Consider the following 18,142-nt stretch of genomic DNA (forward strand, 5'->3'; position numbering starts at 1 on the left):
CAGGATTGCTCAGCTTTATTCAGTATTTATTCATTATTTATTCAGTATTATTATTGTTCAGTATTGTTCAGCAGCAGCACAGAGGTGACACACATAAATAAATTTACAGTGATCCTTCCTTAGGGTCTGTGAAAAACGCCAATCATTTGTTTTTAAAATTTTAAAAGTTTAATAGTAATAAGATGGTTGTAAAAATAGTAATATAATTAGAGTAATAATAATTTGGACAATTGGAGACAATAGAAACAAAGAGTTACAGATGTTTGGGTACCTTTTTCTGGGTACAATAAGCCTGAAAAAGGACCCACGTTAACAGAGGATTAACCCTTAAAAAACAACAGCCTGTAGCATATTCATACACCTCATCCATGATGCATAAATTCCATTCAAGCAGAGGATTCTGTCTGGGCAGTGTCAGCTTCTTCCCCTGAATCCTAAGCGCCTTCGAGGTGGGAAGAAGTTTGTTTCTTCTGATAAGAGAGCAATAAATTCTTTTTCTCTGAAAGATTCAGGTGTGCTGTGGCTGCTATCTTGCTGCAAGTCCTTTCTTTAAAGGAAAGTATCCTAAATAGCATAGTTTCTATTTTAGCATTTTTAAAACCTTTTTTAAAACTATGTTTAACACAGTACTTAAAAGAACTAATACAGCATTACTTTCTAACACAACACGTGTAATTTTCATTTTAATATTAGCAAAAAGCCAGTCATAAAATACATCCATTTTTCACAGGTCACTATACAAATCCGCTGCCTTTACCCAAATGAACTTCTGCAGACAAAGACAAAGGAGGCAGGTTTTTCCTTAGAAACTGAAAAGGCAAAGGAGCAAGTGACCCAAGAGAGAGGGCAGGCAGGTGCTGCTGAGGGGCACTGAGTGCTGTTTAGGCAGGATGGCAGTAAAGGAAACCAGCAGCAGGTTTGTGGGATGCTCCACCATTGCAGCAATAAACCAGAGGGACCAGCAGCAACACCTGCAGGTGGCTTTGGGGGGCTCTCAGGAAATCCAGCACTCTGAACTCCTGGCTCAGGTGAGGCCTGGCACAAACCCTGGCATTGCTGCTTTTACTGAGGTTCAGGAAAGGATGGGATAGGAACAGGACAATGAGGTGCAGCTCTGCTGGGCCCAGCCTTGGGCAGAGTCACTGATCTCAGCTCCTGGAGGCTTGGCAAAGCCCGGCTCCCCCTGGTGTGCCACTGACTGGGACATCCTTGAGACCTGTCCCTGCTGCTCAGCTCTAGCTAGACCTGTAGGGGGACACAGTATGGGTAAATAATATAGAATGTAATCTTATCCTCCAAAGAGTTGCAGCTGAACCAATTACTAAAGATTAGGAGCAGGCCTGACGTTAACAGGCCACACCTGTAGCCAGTAAGAACAGTGGCATATAAGAGTGGATTGGTGGGAACTGGAGGGAGATGGTTACTGCAAGGACCAAGAAAAGTCAGTGCTCGGAGGAGCTGCCTGTGAGAAACACTGAGGAGGTGTGAAACTCTGGTGGTATGGAATCCTTGCACTATAATGATAATAGAACTCTTGATAGGTAAGGCAACAGGGATCCAGCAGGGCAGGGGATCTCTGCTGACATCACCTGAACCAAAGTTTTTTCCCAGAGCTCTCCACCCATGAACATTTCCCAGCTCACCAGATGCATTTCTGCCTTTCTTTCTTTCTGCTGTTTGTGACCCTGACAGGACCTGCTCAGACCATTAAAGTGACTTTTAAAGATTAATTGCGATTATGTCGGTCTCTTGTCAGTCTGTCAGGATCTGTTTGCAGAGCGGGGTGCATCAGACTGCAGTCACCACACAGAGCAGGAATTCAGGACTGCAGCTCCAAGGTTATTTTGACACCACAGAAGTGGAGGCTGCACCAGACAAGAAAAAAAGCCCCAATTCCCACTAATAACCCTTTAGGTACAACATGTAATCTCAAGTACTTAGCCAGCCATCTAACTACCCTTTATCTCCAAAAAAACCCTACTCCTTCCTATTCCCCTCTTTTGTGTTTGAACTAACTATTTTCTCCAGGTGGTTTTTTACCTTGTTATAATCCATTACCTTCATATGCTTTGATCTTTCCATATGGAATTTATTTTCTCTCTTCAAAGATCTTTTCTAGTCAGAAGATATTTTCCCCAGTCCACAGGCTCTGTTCCATTCAGATATCCCAGCATGATGCTTATTTTTCCCTGCTTTTTTAATTTTTTTTTAATTTATGAACATTTAAGAACTCAAATTGAAACGAAGCCAGGCAAGTTTATTCCTGATGACACAAGATGTAGCCTCTGATGAAAAATCTAAAAGACACACATTGTGTACACACTGCTGGAACAAATTCATTCCACAGAAGGTTTTGTGAGGCAAAATAGTTACAGGAGAGCAAAGATATTCAAGGTTCAGTCCTAGATCAAGAGTTGTTATTCTGCAGGAAAATAATCCAGAAAATATATTCTATACAGCTACATTTGCCTTAGTTTTCCAAGGAGATTTTAATTCATCTTTGGTTCATTTGTCAATGTTTGTGTTTTGTAAATCTGTGCAGTGCTGACGTTGCCAGAATTGCAAGAATAAATTTGATTTCCTTACATGTACAAGACAGACTGGGGACAGACAGGCAAGAGAAGGATGCTGGATGCATCCTCTTCCACCTGGTGTGAATTGTATTATTATAGACCAAGATTTTCTTCTTCTATGAACAGGGCCAGTTCCTGTGCAGGCAGGGCTCACCCACTGTCCTCCTGCGAAATAAATTCTCCATTTCCCTGATGCTGTAGGCACAAACTTAAAATAAATGTTGCTGTTTTGTTGCCATAGACTTATTGCAAATGATACCTCCCTGTGGAGAGGGTGAGCATGAGCAGCACATCCTGGGCACAGCAAAGTGACAAGAAACAAGAGCTCTGCAAAGGCCACATCCCCAGCCTGGACAGGAGCCACCCCAGTGCACTGGACCCCAAAAACAAAATGTTACATTCCAGCATTTAAATTTGTCAAGTAACTTCTCCATTGTAGATACTCTGAACAACAAACAGAACAAATTTCCCATCCCAAAACAAGGCATCTAATGCACACACATAGAAAAAGCACCAGCCTCTCAGAGCTTGATTTCTAAAGGCAGAACAAAACACTGAACTGTCAAACAGAACATGCTTGAAATCATAATGTTCATATGTAAAATAGCTCTTGCACAGCATCATGGAAAATTCTGAATTGATCTTTCTTTATACACACTTGCACAAAGCAACTGTCTTTATAAATAGCAGCAATTTGGAAAAAAACCCAAAACATCTGCATGCTCCCAGGCACAGAGGTGTTTGTTCCTGTGCTGAATATCTTCTCACCTTAAATCTCACATTTCTTGTGGAGTGATAATACCTTCTCTTAATCCTTACAAGGTCAACTTGTCTCTGTGATGTCTGAGCTGTGCACCCTGAGCGTTTATCTGGACACACCCAAGAGCAAGTTCTATGTAAAATCTATGTAAAAATAATCACATAGATATTTAGAAATACAAAATACACCACAAGTAAAGGCTTTAAGGAAAAGTAAAGGCCTTTCAAGAAGAACCCTGCTTTGGGTATAAGCAGTTCCCAGCTCCAAACAAGTCCCCACTCCTTAGGCAATGGTTTAATAATTGAAAATAATCAAAGTCCTTTTCTTTTTATTCTTTGTTGTGCTCTGCAGACGGGAGGCAGAGACAGCAGTAATTCCATTCTCTGCACAACAGAGGCTGAGTGATTTCTGGCCATCCCAGCCAGGCTGTCCGTGTGTCCTCCTCACTTTGTCCATCATGACAAGTCTCAGTTTTCCGTGCTGCTCCCAAAAAAAGGATTTACCAGGTAGGAGCTTGTCAGAACAGAAAATGAAAAGGTTTTACAGAAATTCAGAAGTTCTGTAAGAAAGAGTCAAGGCCCTCACCTCAATCGCTCACATATTCTAAATTAATTTTCTTCTGACCCCAGCCCACATCCAGTCTGTTCTGTTATGAAAGAATGAGTAGAGTTTGCCTAGTTTTTTCTCTCCAAGAGACAGCCAAGAAGAATAAATGCAGATTATTCTACTTTGACCAAATTGAAGGAAATTGTAGCTCAGAGCAGAGGGATTCCCTTTGTTCATCTGACAACACAAAGGAATTGCTGCAATCCTGTCTGCTGTCACCACTGACAGGCTGTTGGATGTGTTTCTGTTGCTACTCCTTCCTCTTTTACCTGCAAAATCCCTTCAGCAGTCTGCACCATCAGTTTCAAAGCAAAACAAAGACAACAGAAATCAACATCAGCCACTGCAGAAAATCCCTTCCACTGGAGGGGTTTTACAAATGGTTACATGTGCCCAAACAGTGAGGCACAAACACTCTGCTGCACTTTGAGGAAACAGCTGCCTTTGCTGTAAACACAGGAGAAGAACCAGAACAGACCTAGAGACAGGCACCAGCACCAAAGGACAAAAAAAAAAAAAAACCCCAAAAAAAACCCAACAAAAAAAACCACAAACAGACAAAAAATACCCCAAAATTACCAAAACAACAACAACAAAAAAAGTGAAGTTTTAAATTAAACAAAAATTTGGCCAGTGACTGTTTAGGTTTTGTTAAATGTCTAATATTTCGCAATTTTTGGGGGAGTTTTCATGTTCAGTCAGCAAAGTACTGCTCAATTCACTGGGAGTTACCTTCTGTACTACTCTTGGCTGATTTTTCCATGTTTCCCTTCACACAGTGCAGTGCTCCTGCAGTGCCTCAGAGGGAAAGCAGCTGGTACAGAAGGATTTGGCTCTGAGCTGAGCCTGATCCAGTCAATAGCCCCATTCTGAGGGTTCTGGATTTGCCTTCCCACACAGATCTGACCTTCTGCACCCCCTTCCCTTTGCTGCTTACACTCCATCTCCTCAGGGGCTTCAGGCCTCACAGCCCTCAGTGCCACAGAAGTGTCACTGCTGGAGTTCCTGCCCTGGATCAGGACCTGCAGGTTCCTCCAGGAGCACAGAGAGTTACTGAGAAACCCTGGTGCCCCTTGGTCCCTGCCAGAACACAGGAATGGGAGTTCCAGGGAGGAGCTCTGCTCTGTGGGGTCCCTTTTCCAAGGTTTTACAGAAGAACTCTGCTCTGTGGGTTCCTTGTTTCTCTCTCCAGGGTTCCAGAGAGGAGCTCTACTCTGTAGGGTTCTTTTTCCTTTTCAAAGGTTTTTCAGAGGGGCTCTGCTCTGTGGGTTCTTTGTTTCCTTTTCCTAAGTTCCAGAGAGGAGCAATGCTCTGTGGGTTTCCTGTTTTCCTTTTCCAAGGTTTTTCTGAGAAATTTTGCTCTGTGGGTTCCTTGTTTTCCCTCTCCAAGGTTTTTCAGAAGAACTCTGCTCTGTGGGTTCCTTGTTTCCTTTTCTAAGGTTCCAGAGAGGAATTTTGCTCTGTGGGTTCCATTTCCATCTCCAAGGTTTTACAGAGGAGCTCTGCTCTGTGGGTTCCTCTTTTCTCTCTCCAAGGTTCCAGAGAGGAGCTCTGCTCTGTAGGTTCCTTGTTTTCCTCTCCAAGGTTTTTCAGATGAGCTCTGGTTTGTGGGTTCCCTCTTTGCTTTTCCAAGGTTTTTCACAGGAATTTTGCTCTGTGGGTTCCATTTCCACCTCCAAGGTTTTACAGAGGAGCTCTGCTCTGTGGGTCCCTGTCTCACTCTCCAAGGTTTTACAGAACTCTGCTCTGTGGGTTCCCTGTTTCTCTCTCCAAGGTTTTACAGAAAAACTCTGTTTTGTGGGTTCCCTGTTTCATTTTCCAAGGTATTTCAAAGGAATTTTGCTCTGTGGGTCCCTGTCTCCCTCTCCAAGGTGCAGGCCCTCTCTTGACTCACAAACACTCAGAGTTGTTCTTCCTTCTGCCCCAATGTTTTGTATTTGACTCCAATTGTTATGTTTTACCCCAAGTCCTCTCTGCAGGACAGGTTTCAGCATCCAGGCTGCTCCTGGAGCAGGAATGGCTGCCCCAGGCACACCAGGACTGAGCAGGGTTTGTTCCCAAAGCTGTGCTGGTGAAGGAGCTCTCAAGCAAACAGCTCTCTGGGATCAGCAACAAGGAAAACAGCAAAAGCAGCGTGCCTGACTGGCTTTGCCAGGTGGGGGTTAAGCAAGAAAAGCACCTGTCAGCTGTGATTTCTGTTAGGAGATCATCCTACTGCTAAGACATCTCAGTCTGCACAGAACTTAATCAAATCTGCTCATTCTCCCCCAGAGTCAAGTGCATAAAGTTGATTGTCACTGAAGGGCAATGAACATGTGATGGAAAGGTCTGTGCTGGAACATTGCTGCTGCTGAGGCCACAGATCAGGCACAGAGATGAAATACAAGGGAGCACATCACCTCATGTACATGCAGCAATGAGAGTGATGTGGAAATGTCATTCCTGCCAGCATGCCAAGAGTGTGGGGCACATTCTGCCTTCCCATTCCCTACCCCATCTCCCTAAAATGTTCAATGCAAAGAAAAAAGCATCAAGGTGTTAAGTAACTTGAAATATTTTTCTGTTTGTATCATCTAGTAAACAAAGTTGCTGAAAAATGTCATTGTGTGATCTTCACACGTGTGTGGGAGACCAGCTCAGCTGTCAGGGAATGACTGTACAGCTCCCTGCTGGAAAGGAGAAGTCAAACATTTCATTTTATAGCCTGCTGGGATCTCTCTGAACACTTGGGATATCCAGGCTGTCAGTGCTTCCAGGAGGGGATATCTGCTGATTCATCCTGGCACTGCCCACCCCGAGTGAGCTGTCCCTGGTGCCAATCAGCAGAAATGCTCCAGCACAGCTCTGACACTGCTCAGCAAATTCTGCCTTCAAACCCTGGGCTGAGCCCGTGGCACAGAGGTCACCACCAAACCCCAAACCTGTGACCATGTTCACAGGGGTTTTCAGGTGAGGGAAGAGACAAGAATATTGACTCCATGTTCAGAATGCTTGATTTATTATTTTATGATATATATTACATTAAAACTATATTTAAAAGAATGGAAGGAAAAGTTTCATCTCAGAAGGCTAGCTAAGCTAAGAATAGAAAGGAATGAATAATAAAAGTTTGTGTCTCAGACAGAGAGTCCAAGCTAACTGAGCAGTGGTTGGCCATTAATTATAAACATCCAAGATGGGCCAATCACAGATGCACCTGTTGCATTCCACAGCAGCAGATAATCAATGTTTACATTTTGTTCCTGAAGCCTCTCAGCTTCTCAGGAAGAAAAAAATCTTAAGGAAAGGATTTTTAATGAAAATATGTCTGTGACACAAACCCCAAACCCCATCACCTCCTGAGGTGCAGGAACCAGCCCAGCACCCAGAGCCTCCTGGCAGGGCTGCTTGTCACTCAGTGCCCTTGGGATGTTTTTGCTGCTATTGATTAAAGCTCTTTGTTCCTCTGCTTCCCTTCCCCTTTCCCCAGCTGAGCTGTCACAGCTGCTGGCACCAGGTGCTGTCTCTGGGCACACCTGGGAGTGATTCTGCTGCAGATGTGTGAGGGGAATCTGTCAGAGCTATCAGCAAAGCCAGCTGCAGTTCAGAAACAAGTTCAGATCAGAAACAAGATCAATTCAGTTCCCACAAGTCAGCCTAAAAAGAGTGAGGGGGAGAGGGGATGAGAGAGTTTTGTCTCTTCTTTTGGTGCTGCTCAGGATCACTGACAGCAGTAAGGAATGTACAGGCACAGAATCCCCCTCCAAACTCCAAAATAATGTAGAGAACATTATTTTGTTCTCTGACCCATGCCCCAGTCTGCGCCACCAGAGCAGCTCTGTGCTTGCCACAGCAGTGCCCTTTGCACACTGGAATTAAGGCCCTGCACAGGGCAGTCACCAGCAGATAGAGAGGAGCTATTTTTGTATGTGAATTCCAATGAACAAATGCAATTTCTAACCATTGACCTCCTGTAGTAGGTAACAAGTGGGTTTGGGGATAATTAATAATTTTCATAATTTCTAGGAAAGCTTTATCAGGATCCTTACATCTCTAAAATGCTGACACATCACATGGTCCCAGACCTCAGGGTGTGAAAAGCAGAGCCCATCACAGCACCCCCAGCTCCCAGAGGCTTTCTGGGTGTGCAGGAGGTGCTGAGAAGCCCAGGCCAGGTCCCAGAACCTTTCCCTCATGGTTGCACAGCTCCCCTCACACAGACTCTATGGTGTGAGCTGAGCACTTTGGGGAGATCACTACCTGTGAGGGTTCAGAGATTCGTTCCAGCAAGAAATGCAGATGGCAAGGGAAACTCACTGCTCACCTCCTCCAGAGGCACACAAATCTACAGTGAGGAAGGAGATCTGAGAGGCAGGGAAGGTGCTGGGCTAGGGATCCATCCAGCTTCTGATGATGCCTTAAGATTTGAGCTTTTCTATTTTTCAGATCCTGTGCATCACTCCAAACTCCATACAGAGTGTGAGTTACTGTCCTCACATTTTGGTCAGACAACACAATCCCTCTGGGCCTGGGATCCAAGGACACCCCACAGCCTCAGGCCCCAAAAAGCACAAACAAAAGTGAATGGGGGCAGCAAACTGGGGGTAAATGACTTCATTAGCTGAAGCTGTAATTGCAAAATTAACCCCTGATATGTAAATGGACCAAACTTATAACTGTCTGGAAAACTGGTGCCCATTGTGCAGCTTGGGTGTAGCCTCTGGGAGGCTGTGACTGCCCAAGGTGTGGCTGTTAAATGTGGATGTGACAGCCTGGTCAGAGAGAGATTCCTTAGGATTTTAGCTTTTATATTTTTCACATCCTGCACTGCATCAGTGCACAACTCTAAACTCACTATAAACTCCATAACCTGTCAGCTGCTGTTCTCCCTTTTACTCAGACAAAACAATTCCTCTCCAGGCCTGGAACCCAAGGACACCTCACTGCCTCAGGCCCCAAAAAGCACAAACAAAAGTGAATGCGGGGAGCAAACTGGTGATAAATTACTTCATTAGCTGAAGCTGTAATTCAGGGATTAACCCCTGATATGTAAATGGACCAAACTTAAAATTGTCTGAAAAACTGGTGCCCATTGTCCAGCTCGGGTGTGGCCTCTGGGAGGCTGTGGCTGCCCAAGGTGTGGCTGTTGAAGGCCTTCAATAAATACCCACGTTATTATTTTTACTCTGTCCAGCCTCTGTTCCACACCAAGGCATCCCCTGGTGCCCTGGCCAGCAGCACTTCCTGCCTGCTGTGAGTGACCCCTCCCCATGCTGCAGGTGACAGCAGGGACATTTCCTCCTCCTCTGCTGCGGCCTAAACACCCTGACTTGCTACAAACACATTTATTTGGTGTTATTGAACTGAGCACTGTGCTCTGCTGAGGCTGCACTTGCAGGAGCAGCTCCTGGCTACCCCCAGACCCCCTTGCAGGGAGCTGGGAGCTGGCACCAGGCTGGAGCAGCCTGCACTGAAGGTGAGAGATGAGAAAGCCCACTTGCAGAGAATCTGGGTTTTGTTCTCTGTGGGAAAAACACAAACTTCTGCATCCAAGACAAATTTAATAATGCATTCCAGTGATCTGCATTTTTCCAAGCTCCTCCATTCCCTCCCTTCCTGAGTGCCATATGTTTGCCCATTCCATCAGAGGGATTTCTGTGGCATCCACTGCCAATGGGTTGAAAATCAAAGTTATCATGGATGGAACGTCAGCATCTTGAATGTTTGGGAAACAGCCAAATGTTAGTTTAATTAACTCCAACATACTCAATTATGAGTGACCTTTTCAAAGAGAACCAGAGAAGCACTGAGGCTGGAAGCAACCTCTGGAGATTATCTAGTGCAACCATCTGTTCAAAGCAGAGCCCATCACATGGACTTGCTCAGGACACCATCCAGTCAGACCTTTCATTACCTCCCAAAACCATTTTCAAAACATCTCTCCTCAACACAGGCACTGCAAGAAGCCCTTCAAGAAGTTATTTCAAACCAAATTTTCCAACTTCACTTCCTTGAATGCAAAGAAGCGTTTTGATAATTTTGTAATGACACATTTTCCAGAATAGGAAATAAGAAAAAAAACCACTTTTGCTACAATGACTGCATTTTTAATAGTTTGCTTTTCAAATTTCAATTACTAATTAAAAATTTAAAATTTAAATATATTAATTCCCACCTGGACCTTGTGTAAGATCACATCTTAAAAGAAAACCAGCACCTCTCCAGCACCAAGCACTAAGAAGAGCTCAATTCAACACTTATCACTGGGTGTTTCCTCTCTTCAGCTTTTTTCCAGATCACACAGGGAGTGCTGAAAGCTCTGTGGATGCTTTTCTGCCTGCTCAGGCTCCAGCCCATGGAGCCTCATTCTTTTTAGGGACCATTGGATGGGACAGGACCCATCAGAGGCTCTGGGGTGCTCCCACCAGGCAGCAGCTCTGCCTCTGTCTGCAAAGGCTGCTGCAGTTCCCTGTGCTTTCCACAGTTCCAAAACAATGAATTTCCACTGACGGTCACAGCACAGAGCCCTCACCAACACAAACTTTCAGCTCCCAATGTGCTTCCAAATGTGCAGTGCCCACATTTTGGAAACCATGACCATCCATCTACTGGTTCTCACTGCAATGCAGTGAGAGAGATGAGAAAGAGGAGAATATACTTTTTAAAAAACAACAACAACAACAAAAAAACAACCAAAAAAACCCCAAAAGAAACAAACAAAAAAACCCCCAAAAAAATCCCAAAAGAAACAAACAAAAAAAGAAAAAAAACCAACCAAACAAACAAAAAACCCCCCACAACAATAACAAAAAAAAAAAAAAAAAACAAAAAAAAAAAAAAACAACCAAAAACCCCAAACTAAACAAAACACAACCCCTGAAACGTTATGGGGTTTATCTCCTAAAACGTGATCATAGGAGAATCTCTGCTTTCCAGAAGAGTTGTCTTTTGATGCTGTGGTGCTGAGTCCAGGTGTAAGTTAAAACACAGATAAAATAAATTTTTCTCTCATTTATTCTGAAATATAAATACTTTCATTTTACTTATTAAATTTTTTCATCCAAAAAGATCAAGGAACTGGGTAATGTAATTCAGATTATTTCATCAGAAAGCTCCATTCTAAATATATCACCCAGCACAGAAGCAGAAATAGAACTGCAACCAACAAAACACTTGCAAAGGTACAGACAGCTCTATTTCAATGAGTTACTCACTAATTTACACTGAAAAAGCATGAGGTTGTCATAGCTGAGCAGTTACAAAAACCCCACCTTGCAATCACTTGATGCTTCTGCAGTGAATAATGTAATGCAAAAGGGTTTGGAGTGCTCAGCCACAGGCAGGGAAAAGGAATTGCATCATTCCAGAAACCCAGGCCGGTTAATTGCAGGTAATGGCCATGAATAATGACAGCAGAGAGTGCTCAGTGACGTAGGAGAGGCAATATTCTCCCTCTGAGCTGGAACTGCTTCAAACAAACAGTTTGGCCAGGCTGAACCCACTGGTGCCTGGGGCTGGGCAGGTTTGGCTGGCAGGGAGCAGCTCCAGGGGCTCTGCACACACAGACTGCCAGAGGAGCACACTGGAGCTCAGTATGTTTGATTTCCCTTTCTGGTGATTAATGACTCAAATGCACAGAGCTGATGCTGTGTTGGACTGGTTGATCCCTCTTTGTCAGGACACAGAACATCCCTTTGGCTGCCCAGGATGGCCAGGACCCTGCCAGGGGGCTCAGAGACCCTGGCACAGAGCCCAAAACACCTGTGGGTTTGATTGTGACCCCTGGAGCTAATTACCAACCTTAGATGAAGATCAGCAAGCCACAATAGTTTAGGTAGAATAATAGTGAAGTTATCATGGGGTGGAAAGGTAGATTTTGGAGTTTTTGGTATGGAGGTTCAGGAGGCAAGATGGAGGGAACTGGGTGTGTCCAGCCTTTCTCCTTCTTCTTCTTGGCCTCCATCTTCTGCTGTGATGGTGGCACTGACAGATTGGTTTAGAGTAGCAGCTCACTGTCTAATACAGGTGATGGGTATTGGAAAGTAATAGTAAACATTGTACATGTAGTTTTTAGTATAAAGACATAACACTGCCCTGGGGGCAGGCAGAGTGCCTGGAACTGTCCTGCTGGACGGACCTGGGCAGGGCAGGAGAAAGAATTTTATAGATAAGGAGCAATAAACAACCTTGAGACCGAGAAATGAAGAGCCCTGACTCCTTCTTCAAGCGCCAGACTGGGAAAAGAGACTTTGGAACTTTTCTTGGGGTCACTCTGAGCAGATAGAGACCCCGATACCTCTTTTTTCCTGCCTTCCACCCTTCTTCCCATGTGGTAGGAAGCCCAGTGGCAGTCAAGGAGAGGGAGAACATGGAGCCCATTCCTCCCCTCAGCCCTGCCTGCTCATCCCCCACCCAGGAACATTCTCCACACACCTGCACACAAACATGGCTCAGCCTGATCACTGATTCTGCAGGAAGACATTAATTATGGAAATAGTTCCTGAAGAAGGAGAAGTGTTCCTTTGCCAGACCAATTCATCTGCTGCTGCAGCCACTCTCAGTGTCCTGTGAGTCACTCCACAGCTGGAGCTATCTGTGAGAAATGCTGGGAGTCAAGGGGAACAAGCTGTGGTGATGCACAGCACAACAAAGGAGAGCTAAGTCACAAGGAAAGGGATCTCCAAACTACATGGATTTGGGTTTCATCTACTTCATATCAGCCACTTTGGAAGAATGTTTATTAGGACACAACCTTTGCCTGCACTTGTCACATATCCTTCCCTTCCTGAGATTACTTCCTTGGCTGAGGCCCTCGAGACACCACACAGTTTGATATCCACACTTTCAAACACTCATCACCCAAATATCCAAAAGATTTATTGTCACAGACATCTTTTATGAAAAATCCTTTCTTTAGGATTTTTCCTCCTGAGAAGCTGGGAGGCCTCAGGAACAAAATGTAAACAATGGTTATCTGCTGCTGTGGAATGCAACAGGTGCATCTGGGATTGGTCTCATGTGGTTGTTTCTAATTAATGGCCAATCACAGTCAGCTGGTGAGACTCTGTCTGAGACACAAGCCTTTGTTATCATTCCTTCTTTTTCTATTCTTAACCAGCCTTCTGATGAAATCCTTTTTTCTATTCTTTTAGTATAGTTTTAATGTAATATATATCATAAAATAATAAATCAAGCCTTCTGAAACATGGAGTCAACATTCTGGCCTTTTCCCTCATCCAAGAACCCCTGTGAACACTGTCACAATTTATGACCTACTTGGGCCACCCTCACTTCCAAGGGCAAGGTGAGTGTGTGAGGAACAGCACTTCGTGTAAGCTGGCAGCATTTATTTCTGTTGCAGTACATGAAGCTGATCTGTCTGCATGGTGCCACAGGAGAGCAAGTCAGGGGAAGCCAACAGTGAATAAAACACCTGAATCCCCCTGGTGATGTCTCCAGGCAGCAGATTAAACAGCAGCTCCTACTCCTTAAAGATTCTTACTGAGAGCTGTGGGCCTCAGAACCAGCACAGGGGTCAGCACAGAGCTGTGCTGAAAATTGGGCTCTTCCCACTCCTCAGCATCCTTTTCCCATGCACACAGCTCTGAGCACAGCCTGGTTATTTTCACCACAAGCTCCATTACATGCCCTGGATGAGAGGAGCAGCTCCTCAGCCATGGCAGTGTGAGCCAGCCCCAAGCCATCACCTGCAGGAGGGGGCAGAATGGCAGAAATGTCACTGCTGACCTGGGCTGGCTGGGCCTGAGCACTGGCACCAGGTATGAAACCCTGAGAGCTCCAGGGCAATCCCATCTCCCTGCACCCTGGGTCTGCAGAGCCCTTGTGGAGCACATTTCTGAGGGAGCACAGACACAGGGTGGAACCCCTCTGGATGTGTATCCCTCCCTTTCCTGCTCGCTGGACCTTCCCAGGACATGCCCTGGCTGAATGCACTACTGGAAGGCACTAGACTCCCTGCAAGCAGTGCATCAGGGCTGTGAAGAGGATTATACTGAATTGTTTGTCTCTGCTGATTGGTACAAGGAAAGGGCAGGGAGATTTTGACAAGTTTTATAAAATTATGCCCACAAAAGCAGGGCTAAGTGCTGCTCCACAAACAACAGGAGACAACAGCCACGACATTCTTCTCAGAGAAACTGAACAGACACTCAGCCAGAACAGACTCACTCTGCTGCTGGAACCATTTTAATCCCACCCATGCCCTCCTTGCTGCTCTAAAACAAGCACAAGAATAATTTTTTTAAGAAGCTCTCACTGCTGCCTGGGGAATGAGGCAGGACTTTGCCCCAGGTGCTTTTGCTGTCTCTCAGAAGGTGTCCCTGCCATGGAGCTGTGGTGCTGCACCAATTCAGCCAGAGGCTCCCTGCAGCCACTGACCTGCCTGAGCAGCAGGTGACACCTTGCCTGCAGCTGCTATTGTATGGGACTGCCCATTGAGCTGTGTGAAAAATGCATGTATTTTATGATTGGCTTTTCACAAATATTAAAATGAATATTATATGTGTTGTGTTAGAAAGTAATGCTGTAGTAATTCTCTTAAGTAGTGGGTTAAATATAGTTTTAGGTTATAACAAAATGTCAAAATAGAAACTATGCTATGTAAGATACTTTTTTTAAAGAAAGGACTCACAGTGAGATAGCAGCCACAGGACACCTGAATCTTTCAGAGAAAGAGAATTTATTGCTCCATTATCAGAAGAAACGAACTTCTTCCCACCTCTAAGGCACTGTCAGGATTCAGAGGAAGAAGCTGACACTGATCAGATAAAATCCTTGCTTGAATGGGATTTATGCATCATGTATGGGTTTCATCTACTTCATATCAGCCACTTTGGAAGAATGTTTATTAGGACACAATAATATATGCAACAGGCTGTTGTTTTTAAGGGTTAATCCTCTGTTAATGTGGGTCCCCTCTCGGTCTTATTTTGCCCAGAAAAGGTACCTGGAGGTCTGTAACACTTTGTCTCTATTGTCTCCTATTGTCCTAATTGAAATTGTCCAAATTATTATTACTCTAATTGTATTACTATTTTTATAACCATTTCATTACTATTAAACTTTTAAAATTTTAAAAACAAGTGATTGGCGTTTTTCTGTGGCCGTTGTAAAGGAGACAAAACCACCCCTTCACCTGCTGCTCTTGGCCTGTTTTCCAGGCAGGAACAAAGCCCAGGAGCACCTCAGCTCTGAGCACCATTTTGTCCTTCACCGCTTCTCACATCTCCTCCAAATGAGTTTGTGTGCTCTTCCTCACACCTGGAACAACTTTCCCAGCTCTCCTGGCAGGTCTGACCTTTCCCTGTTCTTGCTTTAAACACCTTTTATATCCTTCTCCTTTCATTTAATTTCATTGATGTTGCAGCTCCCCCTGCTCTGCCTGCACAAAGGTGAAAGTTCTGTTACCTGGGTGGATCCCACCTGCCCTGGGCTGTGCTCAGTGTGAGAGGCCACAGGCACAGATCCCACCTGATGTGGATCAGGCAGCTCTGCTGGGCTGACACACAGCCAGGGGCCACAGAAAACACAGTGAATAAGGAATGCTGTTCTCTGGGTTCCAAAATGAGAGTGAGATCAGGCAGAACCTGCTCCGTGTCAGCTCCAAACCAACAGGGAGCTGCTGCCACACTCTGCAGAGCTCCTCACCCCAAACACCACAAACTGAGCATCTGACACCTTACTGAGAGCACAAAGCCCACCGGGAGAAATGAAATATGAAATACAAACAAACATGAAATACAGAGAACTCCCCCGAGGCTCAGACACTCCCCAAGCTGGAGACCTTTTCCAGAGCTGGGAACTGGGGATATCTCAGCACAGCCCTGTACCTTCCTGAGCAAACCCTGCTGCAGGGGGGACAGCACAGGGCTGGGTGGGGCTGGCACCTGGCCCAGGGCAGGAGATCTTTATCCCAGCCAGAGCAGCCTGAGTGCCAGGGCAGGTCTGGACAGCCCAGGAGGAGCCCAGCACTGCCACAGTTATATCAGTGCCACCCTTTCTACTTAATATACAAATACTCTCATGAAAAACCTACATACACCAAGACTGAAACACACACAGGTTGTGTTAAACATCATCTGATTATTGCTTAGTGTCAGAGCAGCTCAGATTGTACAAAACTGCAGCAGCAAACTCATATATTAATCATTGAAGAGCAGCTCACGTACAAATAAAAGTGTTTGATGTCATCATCCGGCTCAACAGAAACACAGCCAGGCAACAGGAGCCTACAATGAACTGGCTTCAACTGACAGGCTTGGGTGTTTGCAGAAGGAATCTTCTGTTAGAAAGTGGTTTTTTGAGTTCCAAGCAGTTCCTTGCTTTAGAAATATTTTGGACAACATGGACAAAAGCTTCTTGTCTGAGATATTATATAGGAAACAGCATTAAAGACAAAAGCTAACATTTCAGAATATGTAATTGCAGACTCTCTTTTGAAAATGCCTCCTGAAGAACAGTTGGTTATTAGAAATATTTTTAAAGCAATTTAATCACAGATTCCCTGCACTCCTCATGTTCTCTGAATCACCCCAGCTTCAGCCCTTGCAGGATCACCCAGTACCAGCACAAATGACTGTTTGTCTGAGACATCCCCCTGGGCTCTCCCTCAGGGTCACTGGCAACGAGCAATGAATTGAGGCAATAGTAAAATGATGCGTTCAGCTGCCTGAACCCTTTTGTGAATGAACAGGGGTCTGATCGATTCCTCTTTACCTCAGCACACTTCTGATTTCAGAATGAATGCACTTTGGGGTTTCATCGCTGCCTAGCAGAGAACGCTGCCATTAATGCTCCATGTGAAAACTTGGAGCAGGAATTTGGAGAGATGGGAACAAGAAGGAACAGATTACCACCAAGCACTGCTGACAGGAAGCCGTAGGCACTGGAGGAGGTGAGGCTGGCCTGATCAGACAGCTCCCGTCTGCCAGAGAGCGTTTCATTAAACACGGACAGCAAACAGGACCCGAGTGCCGGGAGCAGCCGCGCCGGTGACTCATGCTATCGAACCACCCTGGCTCGAACCTGTTGAGGATCTTGGCCCAGCCTTCCCTTCTCAGCATGAATCCGACTGGAAACGTGCCAGTAACCCCTCGGCTGCTGGAAGACACGGGGAGAGCCCATCCGTGCGCTCAGGTGCAGCAGCAGCAGCGGCTCCGACGGGCGGTGCTGCCGCAGCTCCGAGCGCGGCACCTGCCGAGCCCCCGCCCTGGCAGCGCCCCAGCCCCGGCCGTGGCCATTCCCGGCCGTGTCCATCGTTACCGTGTGTCCATCCCCGGTCCTTTTCCATCCCTGGCCATGTCCATCATTGCCGTGTGTCCATCCCCGGTCCTTGTCCATCCTTGCCATGTGTCCACACCCGATCCTTGTCCACCCCCGACCTGTGTCCATCCCTGATCCTTGTCCATGCTTGCCATGTGTCCATCCTTGATCCTTGCCCACCCCCTACCCGTGTCCATCCCCAGCCCCTGTCCATCCGTGCCCCGTGTCCACCCCCGGCCCCTGTGTGTCCATCCCCGGTTCGGTGCCAGCCGCGTTCCCGGCTGCCCGGTACTCACATGGCGAGCGGTGGCTGCGGGCAGCGCTGCTCCCTCTCCAGCAAAGATGGCTTTCGGCTCCGCGCCTGCTGCCAGCCGGCTCCTACTGTTGCAGGCGGTGTTGTTGGGAGAGGAGGGGTAGGCACCGGCTACTGAGCATGCCTGCGCCTCGCATCACAGCCCGGCAGCGGGGCGAGGCTCGCAGCGCCCCTCCACACCCTCCTCCTGCCCGGGCGGCAGCGGCGACAGCGCCGGGGACAGCGCCGGGTGTGGCACCGGGCTGGGCTGGGGGACACACGGACACCGCTGGGCGTCTGTCTAACCACCCTCTTTCTCGCCAGAAAGAAGCATCCTTGAAAAGGAGAAAGATGACGGAAAGTGCTGCCGCACCATCCCACGCTGCCGTGCGTGTCGTTAGATCCACAGGGCAAGTCCAAAGACAGATAAGCTGACAGGTCAGGCACTGATTCTGTAAAGGTGGTGTCTCAGAGGAAGCACAGCCCGTGCTCCCACCCTCGATCCATGCAGCCTCACCCTCCATGAGCACCAGCACCTCCCTGGCATGCCCATTGCCCTGGGCAGAACTGAAACTCTGAAGCAGCACCCCGACTTGGCACTGGTGCCACCATCGGTTCGGGAACCATCCTGCGTATCGTGGATTTTCAGGA

General features: G+C 46.3%; 1 protein-coding gene across 1 annotated transcript in view; it reads right to left on the reverse strand.

The window, feature by feature from the left end:
* Nucleotides 1–17,619, reverse strand: part of LOC135451416 (vesicle-associated membrane protein 2-like) — a 54,700-nt gene extending 37,081 nt beyond the window's left edge. The window contains exon 1 of the mRNA XM_064720570.1: nucleotides 17,496–17,619. Coding sequence (XP_064576640.1) covers nucleotides 17,496–17,497 — 2 coding nt within the window. The 5' untranslated portion in view covers nucleotides 17,498–17,619. The remainder of the gene's footprint in view (nucleotides 1–17,495) is intronic.
* Nucleotides 17,620–18,142: the final 523 nt, after the last annotated feature.

This window comes from Zonotrichia leucophrys, chromosome 9 (assembly GCF_028769735.1).
Source record: "Zonotrichia leucophrys gambelii isolate GWCS_2022_RI chromosome 9, RI_Zleu_2.0, whole genome shotgun sequence".
Taxonomy (NCBI): domain Eukaryota; kingdom Metazoa; phylum Chordata; class Aves; order Passeriformes; family Passerellidae; genus Zonotrichia; species Zonotrichia leucophrys.